This window comes from Diceros bicornis, chromosome 21 (genome assembly GCF_020826845.1).
Source record: "Diceros bicornis minor isolate mBicDic1 chromosome 21, mDicBic1.mat.cur, whole genome shotgun sequence".
Taxonomy (NCBI): Eukaryota; Metazoa; Chordata; class Mammalia; order Perissodactyla; family Rhinocerotidae; genus Diceros; species Diceros bicornis.
In genome coordinates, this window is record NC_080760.1 from 53,550,691 (window position 1) to 53,570,284 (window position 19,594).

The window sequence follows — 19,594 nt, forward strand, 5'->3', positions numbered from 1 at the left end:
GCATTTTATACCAACACTGTGACCCAAAGACAGACAACGAAACAGAGTTGACCACATGTAGAGAACAGACAATAACAGCACACTTTCCAAGAAACTCTTGTATGGAAATGTGCCTCAGATTAATGCAATAAAAACTGCTGGATTTGGCATTTTATCATTCTTAGTAATAAGGATGATGCTCACCCTCCTCTTCATACTAGATAACATCTATTGAATTCTTTCTGTGATCACTGTTCTAAGAGTTTACACTAATTAACCAATTTAATGCTCACATGAACTCCATGTGTCAGAAAGTAGTTTTATCCTCACTTAACAGATGTGGAAACTGAAATACAGGAAGATTAAGCAACTTGGCTAAAGTCCCACGCAATTCAAGTTGATGAAGTCAGAATTTTCACAAGGCAGTTTGGCTTCAGAGTCAGTATTTGGAACCATTATGCTACATCTCTCATGACATACATCTTATCCTGCTTGGGCCTCAGTTCACGGGATGGTCTTTCATGTGGCGGTTCTGGTGTAGAACATGACTTTTGTGATAAAACGTGAGAGCAGTAACAGCCACCACCTATGAACTGCATTGTGACAGGTACTGTGGTAAGTAACATATATACATTAATCTGTTAAATATTCACACCAACCCTACAAAATATTATTTTCTTCATTGTAGAAATAAGAAACCAGGCCCAAGACCGTGAGGCTGGTAAATGGCTGAGCTCAGATGAGCCGAACTCGGTCTTGACCCAGAGTCTGTGTCATCCCACCACACCTGAACATCCCGACACGGATAAGAACAGAGGCTCTGCCAAAGTTACTAATGAGGAGGAGGGTCCATGTAGTTGAAATAGGAGAAGACAGATCTTCAGAATGCACTCACACGCACACACACACTTCAGCTACCACTACGATCCTTTTGCGTACTGCTGTGTTAAAATGCCTGAGACTACCAAGACCCAGGGGACGAGGACTACTGCGCACGCAACTTTCTTAGTTTTGTACTTAGCTGAGTATCACACACAAGCAAGAAGTGAAACCATGGTTTTGTGGGAGAACGCTGTACCCAGAAAAATCTACTTGCCATTAATATGACTAGAATAACTCTTAGTTTTTTACTAAGTTAAAATTGTAACTTTTACACGTAAGGGGGAAAACCACATCATTTTGTTTTCCCAAAGCAGTCACCACGGGGAAGGTATTTGCATAATGTGGTCGTCTGATTATGATAAAGCAGACTCTAATTACCTTGACAGAATCCAGTAAACTCCTAGGGAAAAATCGCTTCAAACCAACATCTTTTCTGAAATATAAAAAGAAGCATATTAACAAATCACACCACCAAATCAACTAATACAATGACATTATTGCAAGAACACAAAAGCAGTTTAAATTATTTATTCTTCCACATATTATTCATGAAGGAAATAAGTATAAAGAAGTTCCAATTTACCAGCATAGTTGTGGAAGGAGTGGGACAAATCATTTTCTAGATATGTGCAGAAACATCAACACAAGTTGGTTTAAGGAAAAAGTCTTTTGTCTTTGTCTTAAACTTTACTGTAGAAAACTCTTCTAAAATATTGCCTATTTGAAAATTACAACACATAAATAAACTATTCTTTTTTTAACACTGCTTGAAGGTTGGCCTTAAAAACATCAGTTCCAACTGCGTAATATTCCAATTTGTAGAGAAAGTAGACTGGCCTGATTAGGAAAAGATTTGGGATATACCATGGAAGTTTGAAAAAAAAAATCCCTTGGATTAATCCTAAAAGTTGACTTTTTTTTTTTTTTGGTGAGGAAGATTGGCCCTGAGCTAACATCCATGCCAATCCTCCTCTATTTTGTATGTGGGACACTGCCACAGCATGGCTTAACCAGCGATGTGTAGGTACACGCGTGGGATCTGAACCTGCAAACCCTGGGATGCAGAAGCAGAGCGCATCAACTTAACCACTATGCCACGGGGCCGGGCCCCTAAAAGTTGACTTTTTTTTTTGGGGGGGGGGGGGCCGGTGAGGAAGATCAGCCCTGAGCTAACACCCATGCCACCCCTCCTCTTTTTGCTGAGGAAGACTGGCCCTGGGCTAACATCCGTGCCCATCTTCCTCCGCTTTATGTGGGACGCCACCACAGCATGGCCTGACAAGCGGTGCATCGGTGTGCGCCCAGGATCTGAACTCGGGCCGCCAGCAGCGGAGCGCGTGCACTTAACCACTACGCCACAGGGCCGGCCCCAGTCGACTATTTTTTAAAACAAACTTTTTTGATTAAGATATTCATTCACCTAATCAAGGTTTATCATCTCAGTTTCATACAGCAAATAAAAGAAATTAAGTGATGTGCCTAAGGTCAAAAAGCTGAAAGTGTGGAAATATTGGAAATTCCAGCGATTTTCTTTAGATCAGGCTACAAAATTAATCATTATTATCAAAAGCCTCAAAGCATTCTGGCCAAAGAAATAGATTGGAAAGAATAGCTTCTTTTTTCCTACTTACTTTGGGGACTAAGTGACCCAGGGTTTTCGGCCACTAGATGGCAATCGTGTGCTGGTAAAACGAAATAAAGCCTTTATAGACATTAATGTCAGGAGACACGTGGAAAATAGGAAAAGATCAAGGAGAAAAGTGAAATACAGGTATGTTTTCAGAATTACATAAGGAAACAATAAACTAAATATAAAGTATAAAAAATAATAAAACGAGTGACTTCTTCATCTATAACTGAAAGTTAGCTGGCATTATTAAAAAAACCACAGAAATCACGTCAGAGTTTACCATGGTTGATCCTATTTCCAAGCACTTTAATTCTCTATTCTATAAGCTGACTACCAGTTAATACCTAAACCAATGACAACCTTGCTAAATCCAAAATTAGTCTCGGTTCTCATTCTTTTTTATTCTATTATTATTATTATGTTCGCTACATCCTTATAAACTTCTTTCTCGGCTTCTACGACATACTGCTTTCTGCTTTTACCTATCAGTTCATATAAATCCCAGTTTTCCCTGTACTTTTCCAGCCACACAAACACCTGTTTGGAACTTCCCTCCCTTACTCTCTCAGAGCTGCACCACCTACTGCGACATAGCATGTGAAGGGGCGGCCACCCAAGCTCTTCCCTCTCTTGTGGCCTCCTAAACAGACAAGGACTTCGCATGTTTGGAATTTTGGTGCTAATCACTATGGGAAGGAGGAAAATAAGCACACAAAAGAAAAACACCTGAGAATCTTTAAGGCATTATTCCTGAGCATTCTCTTCTCTGTTTTCCTTTTCAGGCAACTCTTCCATAATAAAAAGCACTTATTTTCCTATCAGAGGGTTCTGGACTGGAATCTTGGCTTTGCCATAGGATGGATTTGGCTATTCCTTAATACCTGTAAACAAAGAGAATGCTAATTCCTGCTGCATACGGTGGTGCTAAGGATGAAATAAGAATGTGTTAAGTCCCTAGAACTCGAAGAGTAGCTTCCTTTCCTCCAAAAATACCACAGATGTCTCTCCTGTCTGGTGAGAGTTTGATCCACACGCCTGACTACCACTGTTTCGAGCAGAGCAAGGTGTGACTTGATTCCGCCATTAGCTGAATATACTGTAATGGGGAGAGGAGGGTCTGAGCTGGAAGAGGAGGTGGGAAGGAGGCTCTCGCAGGGGCCCAGGTAAGAGACGGTGGGAAGGGTGGGCAGCAGAAGTAGTGAGAAGTGGAGCGATTCAGACGTTTTGGACATAGAGCTTTACGGCTGGACACGTGAGAGAAAAGGGATCAAAGATGATGGAGGGAATGCTGACGCCATGTACCGAGAAGAAGGCTGGGGGTGGGTGTGGGGCAGTTACCAAGAGTCTGTTTCAGACACGTGGGGTTTGAGCAAGGTATGTAGGGATTTCAAGGAGGCGGTCGCCGCACAAGTCTTTGGATGAGGGGCAAGACCAGGGCAGAGGCGATGTCCTCTTCCCGACCACAAGACTGGCAGCTGCCATCAGTCAGCCTGGTTATACATCTATTTTTCTTAGTCAAGTGGAAAGTAAAGAACTTATTGTACTCACTTCTGTCACAAATGGGAAAATTGATGATAGACCAAGGTTATATGTTTCAAGGAAAATGAGAGCGTATTTCTTTGCGAAAATGAAGCCTATTACTAGGTGTTACTTTTACTTCCAAGGCGAAGACAACGCCATCTGAGAACAAAAAAGCTAAGGCCAACTAATGCTTAGCAAGTATGCAGTTTAGTTTTTTCCAACTACTTTTAAGTAATAATTTGTCCATATATTAGAACTCTCTTAAATGGGACACCTGCCAAGTGAGAAAATAAAAATGAGGCTAAAGTACACAAAATCATTGGCAAAATTCACGAACACCACTACCCTTAACACATTTCCATTAATTTAATCAAGAAAAGCCAATCTACTTTAGGCTTCGTGATGGAGGACGCTGAGAAACTCTGAGGAGCACCTAAGGCACTCCTCACAGTCTGAAGGAGAGCCTATTATTAATAGACACCTAAATTTAAACCCTCTCCCAGGACCCCAAGCAGGGACATGCAGGCTGTCCCATTTTTAATACGAGGTGGCCTCTCTCTGTGCTGTGTGTGTCCTACTGGTTTATGATGTGCACTCTCCTCTGCAGTGGTTCAGCTTTTAGCTTCATGTGGCATAAACCTCATTTGAGCCCAACCTCTACAAAACTGTGAGATAATGTGAATAAAACAATAAATACTACGAATACATCATAAACAAAATACATTTATTATAAGGCAATTCTTTACTATATAAATAATTGTCAAAGGGTAGATCCTAATTGCATGCAAACTCATTTGACAAAAAACTAGCTTATATAAAGCTTTAGAATACTGCCAAACTTCAATGCCCAAACCCAAGCACCAGGTTGTTAGATTCCCACATGAGTCCAAAGGGAATCTTTTTAAACCCTTGCACAGCTGACAAGATATTAATATCAGGTGAGAGCTGCAGTGCCCACTACAGTACCAACATGAAGTTATCTGTACTTAAATTAGTTAAAATTAAATTAAAAGTCTAGTTCCCAATCACATTAGCCACACTTCAAGTGCTCAGTAGATCATGTGGCTAATGGCGACCGTAGCCACTGGGGCAGACAGAACATTTCCAACACTTAGAAAGCTGCACTGGGCAGCATTGGCTTACAGCAATGAATTTAGGACTTCAGGCCCCTGACTCTCCAGGGCTCAGCGCTGTGGGCCCGAAGGCTCCTCAGTAAGGGCAGGGCTTGGTGAGATGGATGGAATGCTGGGTACAGGGACTCAGTCACCACGGCGATAACCACAGAAGGTTCCTGCAGACTGCTCAGAAAGCCTGGGAAGAAGGCCTGGAAGGGGTGAGGAGGCTATCCCACCACGATGAGGCAGCAGCAAGGCAGCAGATGTTACAGGAGGGAGCTGTGAGTTAGACAAGGAGCCCTGAGCTGGGGTGGCCTGTCCACAAGTAGCAGAGAGCTTCTAATTACTATTCTTCCTACTTTCTCTCAGGATGAGCAAAACGGGTTTCTAACATCTAGTATCTAAGATTCAAATCATCTTGATTTGCAGCTTCAAAGAAAGCAAGCCTGCACTCATTTAGTTACTCCTACTGGCCCCACACTAGACAACAGGGAGAGATGCTAACACAAGCAACTGACTGCACAGGAGTGCGAAAGGTGCCGTCAGGTAACAAGCTTTCAAGACCAACACCTGTCCTTGGTGATGGCTGGGTTTCCGGGACTTCAAATCATATTTGTGATCACTTTAACCAGAATTCTCTAAATTAACGTTTAATTTACTTCTGTCCTTCAAATGAAATATTTAGACCATTGCTGACTGAGGGGCCTTCCTTTTCTTTTCCTTTTGTTCAACCTCAAACCTTGCCTTCCCACGTCTCAGGGCTGACGACTGTGCACGTCCTTGCACCCCCCTTTCACACTTGCCATTCAGAATATTCTGGTCCAGGTGAGAGGGCGTTGCTCCCTCCACCAGGTGTAGGAGGGCGCCTGCCCAGCCGTGCCCACCACTGCAGCTGCTCCCTGCCCCCCAGGCTCCCCCGTGAACCAGCATGAGCTCTCTGAAGCACGCCTGGGGACTGCCTAGATATGCCCAGTCTGTGGCCTTGGCCTGCATGTGTGTGTTCATGTCCACAAACCCATAATATAGTAGGCTTTACAGGCCTGAGGTTGGAATAAGCTTTATTTATATGTTAAAGAGTAATTAAGCTTATTATAAGTGAATTCTTATGTCAAGGATAAGTTTATTTCTCCTTCAGCAACAGTTCTGAGAAGACTCCGGCCTTGTCTGTTGGCTTTAACTAATACTTTGTGAACATAATTCCTCAAAGATTTAAAGCCCAGGTGAAAAAGCAACTAAAACTGACTTTAAAATATAACCAAAATGTGCATTTTCATGTAGTTTCCCTATCTTATCCTCACCTCAAAACTCTCAGAATTGAGTATCTTTAATTTAAAAATACCACTGAGGTACTTTAACCTCTAAATGATATTTTAAGCCTCTTAAAAACTGATAAGTGTTAAAATTCTCTGCAATAGAGACTGCTATTTGCTCCTTAATGATATTCTCTCCTTCACACCGGGTAATAAAAAGTTGTCTTTTGGTAAGGTTCAGTACTGCATTCCTAGCTAGGTGTGGTCACGTGACTCTGTTTCAGCTAATGTCCCTCAAAGGGAAAGGATCATATGTACATTTGTGTCCTTGGGCGGGGCGGGGGGGTGGGTCCATCTCTCCCTCCTTCTTGGGGCTCGAATACAAATGTGATGGGTAAGACCCAGCAGCCATCCTAGGCTGCTACAAATGACGGAATGGCAAGATTAAAGGACCCTGGCACCCTGGTAATGAGAAACACTGACTGCCTAGGACTTGTTTTGTATGAAAGAGAAATGACCTTCTATCTTAGTTAAGCCACTGTCAATTTGTGCCAAATCTGTCAGGATCCCCTTCTTTGATATATAAGTATCTAAAGAAAGTACTGGATTACCATTGACAACAAAGACAATGAAAAAAATGAAATGAAAACAATACAAAACTATAATTAGCCTCAGCTAATTTTAAATCAAGAATTTATTCATTCAGGAAATATTCATGGAATAGGTAATAAACGTTAGACACCCTGCTAAGTATTGGGAGTACAGGGGGGCCCCCACATTGATGTAGCTCACATTCTAGCAGAGAAGAGAGACAGTTATACAAACAACTACAGCAAAATACATTACATATAAAGATGATTAAAAATGAATTTTTTAAAAAAGCAAACCACTTAATAAGGAAATAAGCAGAATTAAAAAGTTAAGCGGTTCATTCAAAATAATTTCACTCTGTAGTTCTGTAGTTTGGAGAAGAATCGTTGGTATATAAGATTCTTCCTTCTGCAATATCACCTTAGGAACTACAATTTTAATACTGTATTAGTAGCTTATTTTTGCTTAATTTGTCATCAGCAATGCTGTTTTTAAGCTTGATAACAAATATTTTTCTTAAAACATCTGATCTGACCTCCTGGGATAGCTCCTTCTTCTCCCCCAAGCCTCTGATTTACAAAAGATGTCAATGCAAGTCTCATCTGTTGCACTCCAGTTTGTTCTCTGGCAGTGGAAGCCCTCGGGATTTGGTAAAGTTCCAGGGATAGAGGCCAGGGGAATTCACTGCCATCACCTCCCCTCTGCCTCCAGAAAAGGTTCCTTAGTTCTACCAAGGTTGGAAAGAAAGACTGATTAACTCTTCAGTTGGTTTAAAGAAAAAAATACAGAAGTTTCTAGACAGTGTTTTCCCTGCTCTCAAAAGTTGAGCCTGATTATTTTTAGCATAATTCAAAACAGTTATTTTGAAACGTGGTCAATTTGAAGGGGTATTCATCATTAGGCTGTAAATAACTGAGACTGCCTTTAAATTTTCTGGTAGAAACTAAGCAACTATATGGATTATTTCATTATTTTTCTCCATATTATCAAGGAAAAAGAGAACCTTGAAAAAACCAATAAGGAACAAGTAATATTCTGCATTCATGTATAATTCTTTTCTGTACTGAAGAAACATGTAAATTTCTAAATGGCTCCAAGTTCCTAGCAAAAACCAGTAGGAAAGAGTAATTCTGAGCCCCCCAGAGGCCCTGGGCTGCCGGGTTCCTGCAGCAGGACCGCCATAACATACGCAGGGCCAGACTATCCCCTCAGCCTGCACCACTTCTCAAGTCCTGGCGTCAGCCTTTTCAACAGCTGCGGTGGAAGACAGAACCAAGGGAATGGCTTTAAAAACCTTTAAGTATTGAGAAAATATAACTATTAATCTAGAATTGTTAATGGAGTAAAGCTACCTTTCAAAAACAAGGATAAAATAAAGAAAGTTACAAGATGACAAAAGCAGAATTTTATCACCAAAAGACATACATAAAGGAACTTCTAAATAATATACTTTAAGAAAAAGAAAAACTGATACTAGAAGATACACTGAGCTACAACAAAGAATGTTTAACCAACACAGTGATAAACAGGTAGGTCTGTGGACCCTGCCCAACACATCCTTAAGTCTGGGGGTGAAGAGCACTGGGGCTACCGGCCGCAGGGAACCTACTTGGGGATTTGGACCCGAGGCTGTCTACAAGGTGGGGATGATGGACCTGGCACTCTGGCACTGAGCTTGGACCTGAGGGAGGCTGGAGTTGTGCCATTCCCTGACTCTCGTCAGAAGCCACAGCAGCAGAAACGAAGCCCCTCAGGAGCCCTGCAGGCCCTATATCGGGCCACCAGGTTTGGATTCAAGCCATCTGCGGGCTTGAGTGAGTCGGAGTAACAGCAGACTGAGACACTCTCGGTGCCCTAAAGTCACTGTCAGATACAGAACATAAAACAGCTGTGCACGAAAAGCTCAAAGAAATAAACTCCACATCCATATACACGAGCATGCTACAAGAGGTTACCAGGAACGAAGAGCAGATGACATCACAAAAAATGGAACTTCCAGGAATGAAAAATATAAATGGGAAATGAAAACTTGGGACAAAGTATGAGAGAAAAGCACTACTTAAAGGGGAATTAAGGACTTAGAAGACAAATTCAGAGAAATTATACACACAATGCCACAGAGAGAAATACAGATGGAAAAGATGCAAGATATTAAGAAATACAAAAGTTGCAAGTATACCTAGTTGACAATTAAAGAGATAACGGCAGACATTTTCCAGATGAAAAACATGAATTCACAGAATCAAGAAGCACATTTTGTTCCAAGCTGGATTTATGAAAAGAAATCCAAGTCTAAGACATGGGTGAAACTAGAAAAGACCAAAACCAAGGAGCTGATCTTAAAAGAATGAGCAACCCCAAAGACACATTAGTAGACTTCTCAACAGCTGTAACAGAATGTTATCTCTAGAGTGCAGAGAAAATGCAACAATCTGAACAATGTATTTGAAGGAAAAGAATGTTTAAGAAAGAACATGATAAACCTGCAAGGATAGCCAAATAAACAATGTGTGTATAAAATAATAATATCTAATATCTTGGGGTTAAGTCAAGAAAGATGGAACTAAAATAATGGGAGAAATGGCAAGTAATTTGGAAGGAGGTGGAGAGAGTTAGGATATCTCAAAGTTCTTGTGTTGTTTAAAAGAAGATAATTTTAAAACTTCTCTTAAGTTGATGTAGAAAGTTAAAATGTAAAGTTAACTAATATAAGAATAGAAATAGTTTATAAATTTCCAAATCAATAGAGAAGAAGACTTGGAATAAGAAAACCAACTAAGAAAAAAAAAAAACCCAAACCACACATATACACAAGCCCCTCACCCCAAAAACAAAAACAAACAAAAAAGGGCACTAGAAATAAAGATAACACAAGCCAGTCCAAATAAATTAATGAATTGTTCATACCTAATAAATACAAATGTATTAAACTTATCAGTTAAAAGAAAGACTTGGCAAACTGGATTTAAGAAATCCAGCTCTACGAAATTTATGAGAGAACACACCCTAAAAAAATCTAAGGACGTAAAAGAATTGAAAGTAAAAAACGGAAAATATAAACTATGCCAATGCTAATCTAAAGAAGGCAAAACAGACTAAAACAGGGGAAAAAAAACCCAAAACAAAAAAATATTATCAGGCATACTGAGGATCTCTAAATAATGACATAGCATTCAATTTACCAAGAAGATATAAGCGTTCTGTTTGCATGTTTAAATCAAAAACCTGAAAATATAAAGCAAAAATTAATAGACCTACAGGATAAAGTCAGCAAAGCCACTACTATATAGGGAGATACACACCTCTCTTAATCATTGATATGTCAAGAGACAAAATACCAGTAAAGACAGACAATTAACAAGCTTGACTAGAAAACACATTTTTTTAAACCACACTAAAACATTTATAAAAACTGACCACACAAAGCAAATACCGTCACGTATCACATAATAATGTTTTGGTCAACGACGAACCACATACATGACAGTGGTGCCATAAGATTAGTACATCTAGCTGAGGTGTGTAGTAGACTGTACCATCTAGGTTTGTGTAAGTAGACTCTGTGATGTTCGCACAACGATGGAATCACCTAATAACACATTTCTCAGAACATATCCCCATCGTTAAAGCGGCCTCACTGTACAGCAAAATGTTAATAACTGTAGAATCTAGGTGGTAGATACACGTGTTCACTGCATAATTCTTTCAACTTTTTGTATGTTTGGAATTTTATCATAATAAGATACTGGAGGGAAATGATCTTATACCAGTCCATAAAGAAAGTCTCAACAAAAGCAAAAGAAGTTCTTATCACACAGACCACTCTCTCTGATTATAATGCAACTAAGCTAAAAGTTAATTTAAAAAGATAATGTTTTAAAAAATCGACAAATTTGGAAATGTAAAAATAGAAATGAATCCACAGAAGTTTTAGAACAAACATCATGTCTTGAAACTCAAGAAACAAAATGAAAATAACTGATAGATTTTACTACATTAAAAAAAGAAAAACTTCTCATGATGAAAAGCCATATAATCATAGTTGAAGGACAAAGACAAAATGGGAAAGAACATATAGAACAAATACTACAGAGAAGATTAATATGACAAAGACTTCTTAATATTAATAAGAAAAAACATAACCATATTAGAAAAACTGATGAAAAATACAGCCAATTTACAAAAGAAAAATAAAATGGCCCATAAATGGGAAGGTGTTTAATATCAAGAATAATCAAATTAATATAAATAAAACAAGCTATTATTTGTTACCTATCAGATAGGCAAAAACGAACAACAAAAAAATGGTGACATTGCCTTATACTGTTATTAACCTGAATGTGTCTGCCATTAGGTGACTGGTTAAATTTAGTATTATACATCAATTTGATGGAATAATATGCTAATGTATATTTATATTTAGTCACATGGAAATATCTCTTTGGCATAAAGTTGAACAAAAAAGCAGGATGCATGTCTAGTATCGTTACTCGTATATTAAACTACGCATTGCCTTGCGCATATGTGTATTAAAAAGGGGGCTCAAAGAATATTTATGAAGACTGTGAAGGTGGTTAACACTACCTGATGGGATTGGAACATTTTTCCCTACCTGACAGTGTAGTTTCAATTTTCTCAGCTAGAATATATTATCACCCTTCTAAACAAATAAATTAAAAACTATTTTAAAAGGGCTCAAAACTGAGTTAATAGAAGAACTCTGACATTCTTTTATATGATTTTTTTTTCTTAAAAATACCTTCGAGAAAACTCTACACAGTTTGGTTTTTATCATGATTGACAATCACTCTCTCCTCTGGATAATGATCACAGTGACAATTACGGGCAACACCTTTTCAGTGCGGGACACCATACTAAGCTCTCAGCATGGATTAGCCCCTGTAACCCCCCACGCTAACCCAATACGTAGGTAGACACCATCCCCACTTCACAGATTTGGAAACGGACACCAAGAGCTTACCAGCCCCAGGTCAGCAAATGGAAGAGCTAGTCCAGGGTGAACTAGGACTTGAACCCAGATGTTGTGCTGCAGGAGCCCACTCCACAAACCCCCGCTCATCCAGAGACAGGGGAGCGAATTCACACAACTTATACCATTACAAAGACTCACTACAGTGAGGCAAAAGCACAGGAATTATAAGAAAGGAAGTACAGCAAAATGAGCACAGCAATATCCTGGAACTGCAAATCTCTTAAATTCCCCCTTCTTTTCCTTAACTACCATGTTTACTTAACCTAAATACCATAAATATATAAGAACTAAAATAAAACAGTCGTTTCAAAAAAACCTAGATAATTCAACTTTTCATCCATATCCTCTAAGAAGGCATCTAACTGACAAAATCACACTCTCTCTATTTCTCCTGTTTGCAGGTAATAACCACCGCAAGCCCTGACTGATGTACGGTAATTCCCACATGCTCCATTTTGTTGACCCCCACGAAAACTCTGAGGTTTCTGAGGCACTGACTAATATCCCAGTTTGTCCTCTTCTATATGTCTATTCTCCTGTTGCCTCAATTTCTGTGATTTCTAAAAATAAACCAAAATCACACCAACTTTAACGCAATTTTTGACTCGCATTTCAAACACATCCTCCTCTCTCCAAACATCCCATCCACGACCCCTCCTTGATGAATACATGCTTCTTCATCTTTTTTCTTTTAACTGCCCGTTCTTGCTGCTAAAAACATGTCAAGGCATTATCTATGGAGAGTTCACTCAGGCCCGTTTTCCTGTAACTCTGTGCCTCTTACAGTACCTCTGGCTCGCTTCACTCCCGCGACACCTCTGGCTCTCACAGACACTTTCAGTTCTCTCTCACGTTGCTACCTCGGCCTCTCACAGAGACAGGGCAGAACACACCTCACACCATTCTCCCTCCCCAGTCCCTACAGCAGGACAGGCTTCCACAGTGACCCAGAAGACGAGCACAGCTGTTCCCGGCACCCTGTGACTCTAACTCTGCCCCTCGATTTACAACCCAGGTCACTGACCTAGCCCACCTCTTCTGACTTCACACGACTACTCACCATGGATTGGACCGTTTAGATCGTCATCTCTAACTACCCACTGGCTTTTTGCCTCTTCAGTTCTCTCACCATTTTGTGTGTGTATGTGTGTGTGAGGAAGATTAGCCCTGAGCTAACATCTGTTGCCAATCCTCCTCTCTCTCTCTTTTTTTTTTTGTGAGGAAGATCAGCCCTGAGCTAACATCCATGCCAATCCTCCTCTTTTTGCTGAGGAAGATCGGCCCTGAGCTAACATCCATCACCAATCCTCCTCCTTTTTTTTCCCCAAAGCCCCAGCAGATAGTTGTATGTCACAGTTGCACATCTTTCTAATTGCTGTATGTGGGACGCGGCCTCAGCATGGCCCGAGAAGCGGTACGTTGGTGCATGCCTGGGATCCGAACCTGGGCTGCCGGTAGCGGAGCTCGGGCACTTAACTGCTAAGCCACAGGGCCGGCCCCCTCCTCTTTTTTTTTGCTGAGGCAGATTGGCCCTGGGCTAATATCCGTGCCCATCTTCCTCTCCTTCATATGCGGGACCCCTGCCACAGCATGGCTTGATGAGCGGTGCATAGGTCTGTGCCTGGGATCCAAACCTGTGAACCCCGGGCTGCCGAAGCAGAGCGCATGAACTTAACCACTATGCCACCTGGCCAGCCCCTCATTTTTTTTTTTTAATTGAGATAAATTTTTTATTTTACAATGGTTTTAGACTTTACAGAAAAGTTGCAAAGACAGTACAGAGAGATCCTCGAATACTCCCCACCCAGGTTTCCGCACTGTTAATATCCTGCATTACTATGGTACATCTGTCACAACCAATAAATCAATATTGAGACATTATTACTAACAAACTCTATACTTTATTCAGATTTTATTAATTTTTCCCTATTGTCATTTTTCTGTTTCAGGATCCAATGTAATCATCACGTCTCCTTAGGCTTCTCTTGGCTGTATCAGTTTCTCTGACTTTCCTTGTTTTTGATGATCTCAACAGTTTTGAAGATTACTAGTTTGGTCCAATTTTGTAAAATGTCCCTCAACTGGAAATTATCTGTTTTTCTCAGGATTAGATCAGGGTTATGGGTTTCCGGGAGGATGCCAATAGAGGTGAAGTGCCATTCTCATATCACCAGATCCTGTCAAGGGTACGTCCCATCAACATGACTTACCATTGTTGATGCTGACCTGGATCACCCGGTTAAGGTAGTGTCTGTCGGATTTCTCCTACTGTCAAGTTACTTTCTCCCCATACCCCCTTTTCCATTCTCTGGAAACAAGTCACTAAGTATAGCCCATGCTTGAGGGGTGAGATTTTATGCTCCGCCTCCTTCGGTGCTGCAGCTACACAAACTGTTTGGAATTCTTCTGTAAAGGAGATTTGTCACTTCTCCTCCACATATTTATTTATTCAATTATTTATTATTTATATTAGTATGGACTCACGGACATTTACTCTATACTCTGGGCTGTAATCTAAAACTATGTTATTTATTGTTTCTTAAATTGTCCCAGATTAGTCACCGGGAGCTCCTTCAGTTGGCTCTTGCAATCCTCTGACAGAGCCTCACCGTTTGGTTTTTTGAGCACTTCCTCCTTTCTAGCACTACAAGATGCTCTACGCTCATCTTATATTTTCCCTCCCCTCCCTCAAATCAGGCATTTTTCCAAGGAGCCCTGGTTCGTTTTATTTAAGAATGATATTAGAAACCAAGATCCAGGCACTGGTTACTATCAGAGATTTTTAATGCTGCTGGTATTAGTGACTTTATAACATATGAAATAAACCAACATTTCTCTTTCCTTTTTCATTTAGAAGATACAAATGTTCCCTCAGTACTGAAAATCAACATGCCCCAAACAACTTATCCTCTTCTCCCTTAAGCATGCAACTCTTTCTGTGACTGACAGCCCTGCTGGCCCAGGACTGAAAACCAAGAGTCCTTGGATTCCTTCTCCCTTGGCTTCTTCACCCAAATTTAACCAGCCAGCCGGCCATGCAGACTCTGACTCTGGTAATCTCTGTCTCCACTGCCACTGCTATGGTGTCTACGACAGAGCCTCCTTCTTTCTCAAGTGGAAAGGAAAGATGCAACGATTTCTTGATTCCCTGCTTCCATTTTTAACCTTCTTTAATAAAATTCCAATCTCATGAATATGGAATTCTAAATCACAAATCTCATATCACTGTCCTGCTTAAAATGGTTCAATGAGTCAGCAGTGCTCAATGACCAAGTCCTTCTGAAGACTGAATTAGACTGTATTAGACTGTTAATGATCCAGCCCCTGTACACACATACCCCTCTCTCTCCTTTAAGCAAGACGTTCTACTCATAACGAACTGATGGTTTTCTAGCCGTTATCTGATCATCCACGTTTCGGGGCCTTCACAAATGCTGATCTCTTTCCGGGTTGGCTCCACGAATGCGCAGTAACCCCCATCTGCCCACACTCCTCTGAGACTCAGGGTAGATGACATCTCCCCAAGAAAGCATCTCAGACATCAGGTATCATCCTCCCCCACACACCCTCTAGAAACTTCTACTTTAGTTCCTAGTACATTATTTTATATTATTGCTTAATTTTACTTCTGTGAGTCTCCCTTCTAGCTGTAAGTTTCCTAAGGATGAAAATTTTGTATACTTAATTTCTGAATCTCCAGCACTTAGCTGCCAATGACTCAGCAGATGTTCAATAATGTTTGTTAAATGAACTAATAAATAAAGAAATAAATGGACAAAAGAACAGACAACGAATCAAATAACCAAACAGGGAAAACTATTCTTGTTTTTCCTGAACCTGCTTTTGAACTGAGGTCAGACCCAGTATTCATCTAAGACAAGACCTTTGATGATTCCTTCAATTCTGATAATCTATATTTTAAGCACTAAAGAGTCTTTCATGCTGAAGAATGTGTCCATTGTAAACAAAAATCTAAACCACAGTGAATGATAGTTTTGTTTTGCCTTTTTTTTTTTATTAATGGTATCATTACTTCTATGCCATCAACTGAAGGGCAGGGAAAATTCTACTTAAAATAATTCCGCCTAGTAAGATTTCCTAGTTGATCTCTAACATTTTTCATTCAACTCCAACCATTCCTTTTTGTCCTTATGTAATCTGTTACGAGGCACAGCACGCATGACAGACATGTTCATAAACACACAATCACAAGTATTTGGTGAGTGTCTACCATGTGCTGCACACTGTCAAGAGCCTTGTGCTAGCCCAACATATTACACTCAGAAATCAAGTGATGGATTAGCCTTCAGTATACTGAGACAGGACAGACTGCCTAGGCCATACTCATTCACTTGTCACAACTTGGCACAAAGGAGACTCATGTAATTACAAAAAATAACCATCATGGCTACTACTACCAGTTATTATTTCAAATGGCTGTACCTGCTTTGTAACTAATTTCCAAAAATATTTCTTTTATTTTTAAATGACCATAACTCCTCTGCAAAATCTTGTTTTCAAAATGGTGGGATATTAGATTTTCACAGCATGATGGTAGTCGGACTGACCCAGAAAGTCCAGACAAAATCCAAAGCCACATAAAGTCTCTATTACAGTAGAGTAGTTATGGATAATCTTTCACTTTATTTTACCAACATATTCCAAATAGCACAAGAATTTCAGTAATAATACGGTCAGAAAAAGAAAGTGTCGGCAAAAAGTTGCACCATTGCTAATAAAAATAAAACTGAGTTTTACTAGGATATAAGAAATATCGACTCTCTTTTGCTAAATCAATTCTCAAAAGATGAAATGCAGAACTTCTAGTATCCCAAGACATAAGCTCTAGCTTGGCTTATAGGTTATAGGCATAACAATCTAATATACAAATTAATCTCATTATTGGAAAAGTTTTCAGTTATTCTAAATTTTCTGATACACGAGCAATAAATAACTCCCATATCTCCACTTTTTTTACTAAGAAAAAAATTCCTTAGTAAGCTTATAAAGAGAATATAAATAATAACAGGCAATTCTAGAGTTCAATATAAATTAGAAGCGAAACTTTCATCCAAATATGATTGAATCTACAGAGACAAAAAAGTTTATTTTGTATGTGTTAACATACCATAGACATTATTGGCTTTAAGACATTTATCAACAAATTTAAATGTTTGCTTATATAATTAATGTCATCAAGAATTCTTTTCTTAATAAAACTTTCCCTTTCCAGATATAAAAGTTTTAGAAACAGTAGTGTTTCAGATTTAATATTTAATTTTATGTAAAGATAAACCAATAAAAACTACAGTTGGAAGAATGATTTAGTTCTGAATATTTGCAGGTATAGCTTAGACATGTAATACTTACTCTAATACTTCATAGTTAGACTTCTTTTCTAGTGCATTGCCCCGCATCTCCCAGTATGATCGCCTAAAATCAGGAAAGATATAAATTTATATGTATGTATAAGGAACGTCTATGTTGTTAAATAATAAAAACTGCAAGGGGGGTACCTAACTACTTTGCAGCTCAACCACAAACATTTGGATAGATTATGAATAAAGAAAGAATTTGATTCACAGCATTATTCCTATATCCTAACAAAGCATAAGTCAGTTAACACAGACCTTTTCCCTTTTAATTTGAAGCAGGCCTGGCTCTTCATAAAGGTGAGAAACAAGATTCCAGTTCTAAAAGAGAATAGCTACATTTACTACTTGTTATACTGCATCTTTTCTCAAGAAAGAGCAGAGACAAGCAGAACAGCTATAGGGACACCAGACTGCTGCTGTGGCCAGGTGTGCATCACACCTCCTCCTGTGGAGGTGCGGGTGTCACTAAGGGTAACTGTGTCAGACAGGAATCAAAGTAGGCTAGTCCACACAACAGACCTGTCAGGCTCCTGGAGAATAAGTGCTGCCTACCATTCCGAATGCTTACAACCTGCATTTTATCTTTTTATTCCAAGTTACATGTTCAAGCAGTTTCAGGTCTGGAACCAAGTCCTTTTTCTACAAAACCTGCCACGAGTGGGTGGGATTCTCTCCGCATGTACACAGTATCTCACAAAAGACAAGGTTTGGCTTGAGCTGCTTTGGGATACATGGATATTACAAATCATCTGAAGTAATTTTATAGGAGAATGTACAATCAACAAGACTTTGTTTCAAATCTGTCTGTAATAATATAAATACTGTTTTTTTTTCCTTTGGCCTACTTAAAATGGAATGTACTGGATTTAGATGAAAAATAAAAAATGGCCCCAAAGGATCACTTAATTTGTTCTTTTGCTTTCTATTCAGGTGTGGGAGGGTGTGGAGGGGTGCCTAATTTGTCAAGCTTTTCCTTCAGAGTCTAAAACTTGAATCACTGACGCCAAACAAAAATAAAAAAGAGAGGGATAAATATAACATGGGAGAGTCTAGAGCAGGAAGGAGGAAAAAAGTCATTTAGAACCAAGAGAGGAACCACTGCCATTCACATGGGAACTCATGCTTCCCAACTCCTTTTCCAGGTAATACATTATAGTACTGTTTGTAGTAGGAAAAGAATGCCCAAGGATGCTTTCTAAGCTAACTGTAAAGAGGGCCGGGAGAGGTAGCAGGAACATGAAGAGACCAATGAGAGAGAGATAATTAAGGCTGAAAACAAATTTTAATGAAGAGTTGAGAGTTATACTTAATAATCTTTGGTCCTTGTAGGAACTATTATTTAACAGCCTTACGCAATATAAAAAATAGTATCTCTGGGGAAAATTATCACAAAGTGTTTTAAGTATACATAATCGAATTTTAGCTAGTTAAACCAACTCATCTTAAACTAGCAGCCCAAGGTAATTTTAATTACTATTATACCTGACAATGGTAAAATATTCTTTTATTCAAAATTTAAAATGGTGGCATAGAAGATAATATATGACAAACGGTGACAAATGTTATCAGAAATAAGAAATATAGTCTCAGACCTCCATTCCCTTTAAATGTGTTGTCCGACACAGTGGTCAGCAGCCGCATGAGGCTGTTCACATTTGAATTTAAATTAACGTGCACTAGGCACAGTTCAGCACTTAGCATGCGCCTCTGGCTCACGACTAGCGTATGGGGTCACACAGACAAAGCGCATTTCCATCATCTCAGAAGGTTCTACTGGAGAGCACTATCTTACACTTACTTACACACTTATGCTTGTATAAATCATTTCATTTTAAATATAATGAAACATCATTTTAAAAGATTCCAAGATTTCCAAAATTAGCAATGTCAACCTAGTTCAGAATATTTTCAAATTTTTAATCAAATTTTATCAATAATCTTTATAAGGAAAAGGAAAATACCTGGATAATTTTCAAAAATAATGAAAACAGGGGCTGGCCCAGTGGCACGACGGTTAACTGTGCGCGCTCCGCTTCAGCGGCCTGGGGTTCACGGGTTCGGTCCCGGGCGTGCACCAACACATCGCCTGTCAAGCCATGCTGTGGTGGCATCCCAAATAAAGTGGAGGAAGATGGGCATGGATATTAGCCCAGGGCCAGTCTTCCTCAGCAAAAAGAGGCAGATTGGCAGCGGATGTTAGCTCAGGGCTGATCTTCCTCACCAAACAAACAAAAAATAATAATAATGAAAACATTGAT

The 19,594-nt window shown here is 39.5% G+C and overlaps 1 protein-coding gene across 6 annotated transcripts in view; it reads right to left on the reverse strand.

Moving 5' to 3' along the window:
* PTK2 (protein tyrosine kinase 2) overlaps positions 1 to 19,594 on the reverse strand; it is a 282,084-nt gene that overhangs the window by 127,357 nt on the left and 135,133 nt on the right. For all 6 annotated transcript variants that reach the window (XM_058564997.1, XM_058565000.1, XM_058564996.1 and 3 more), the window contains 2 exons: positions 17,332 to 17,394; positions 1,240 to 1,294 (listed from right to left, as the gene is read on the reverse strand). In XM_058564997.1, the coding sequence (XP_058420980.1) occupies positions 1,240 to 1,294; positions 17,332 to 17,394 (118 nt within the window). The remainder of the gene's footprint in view (positions 1 to 1,239; positions 1,295 to 17,331; positions 17,395 to 19,594) is intronic.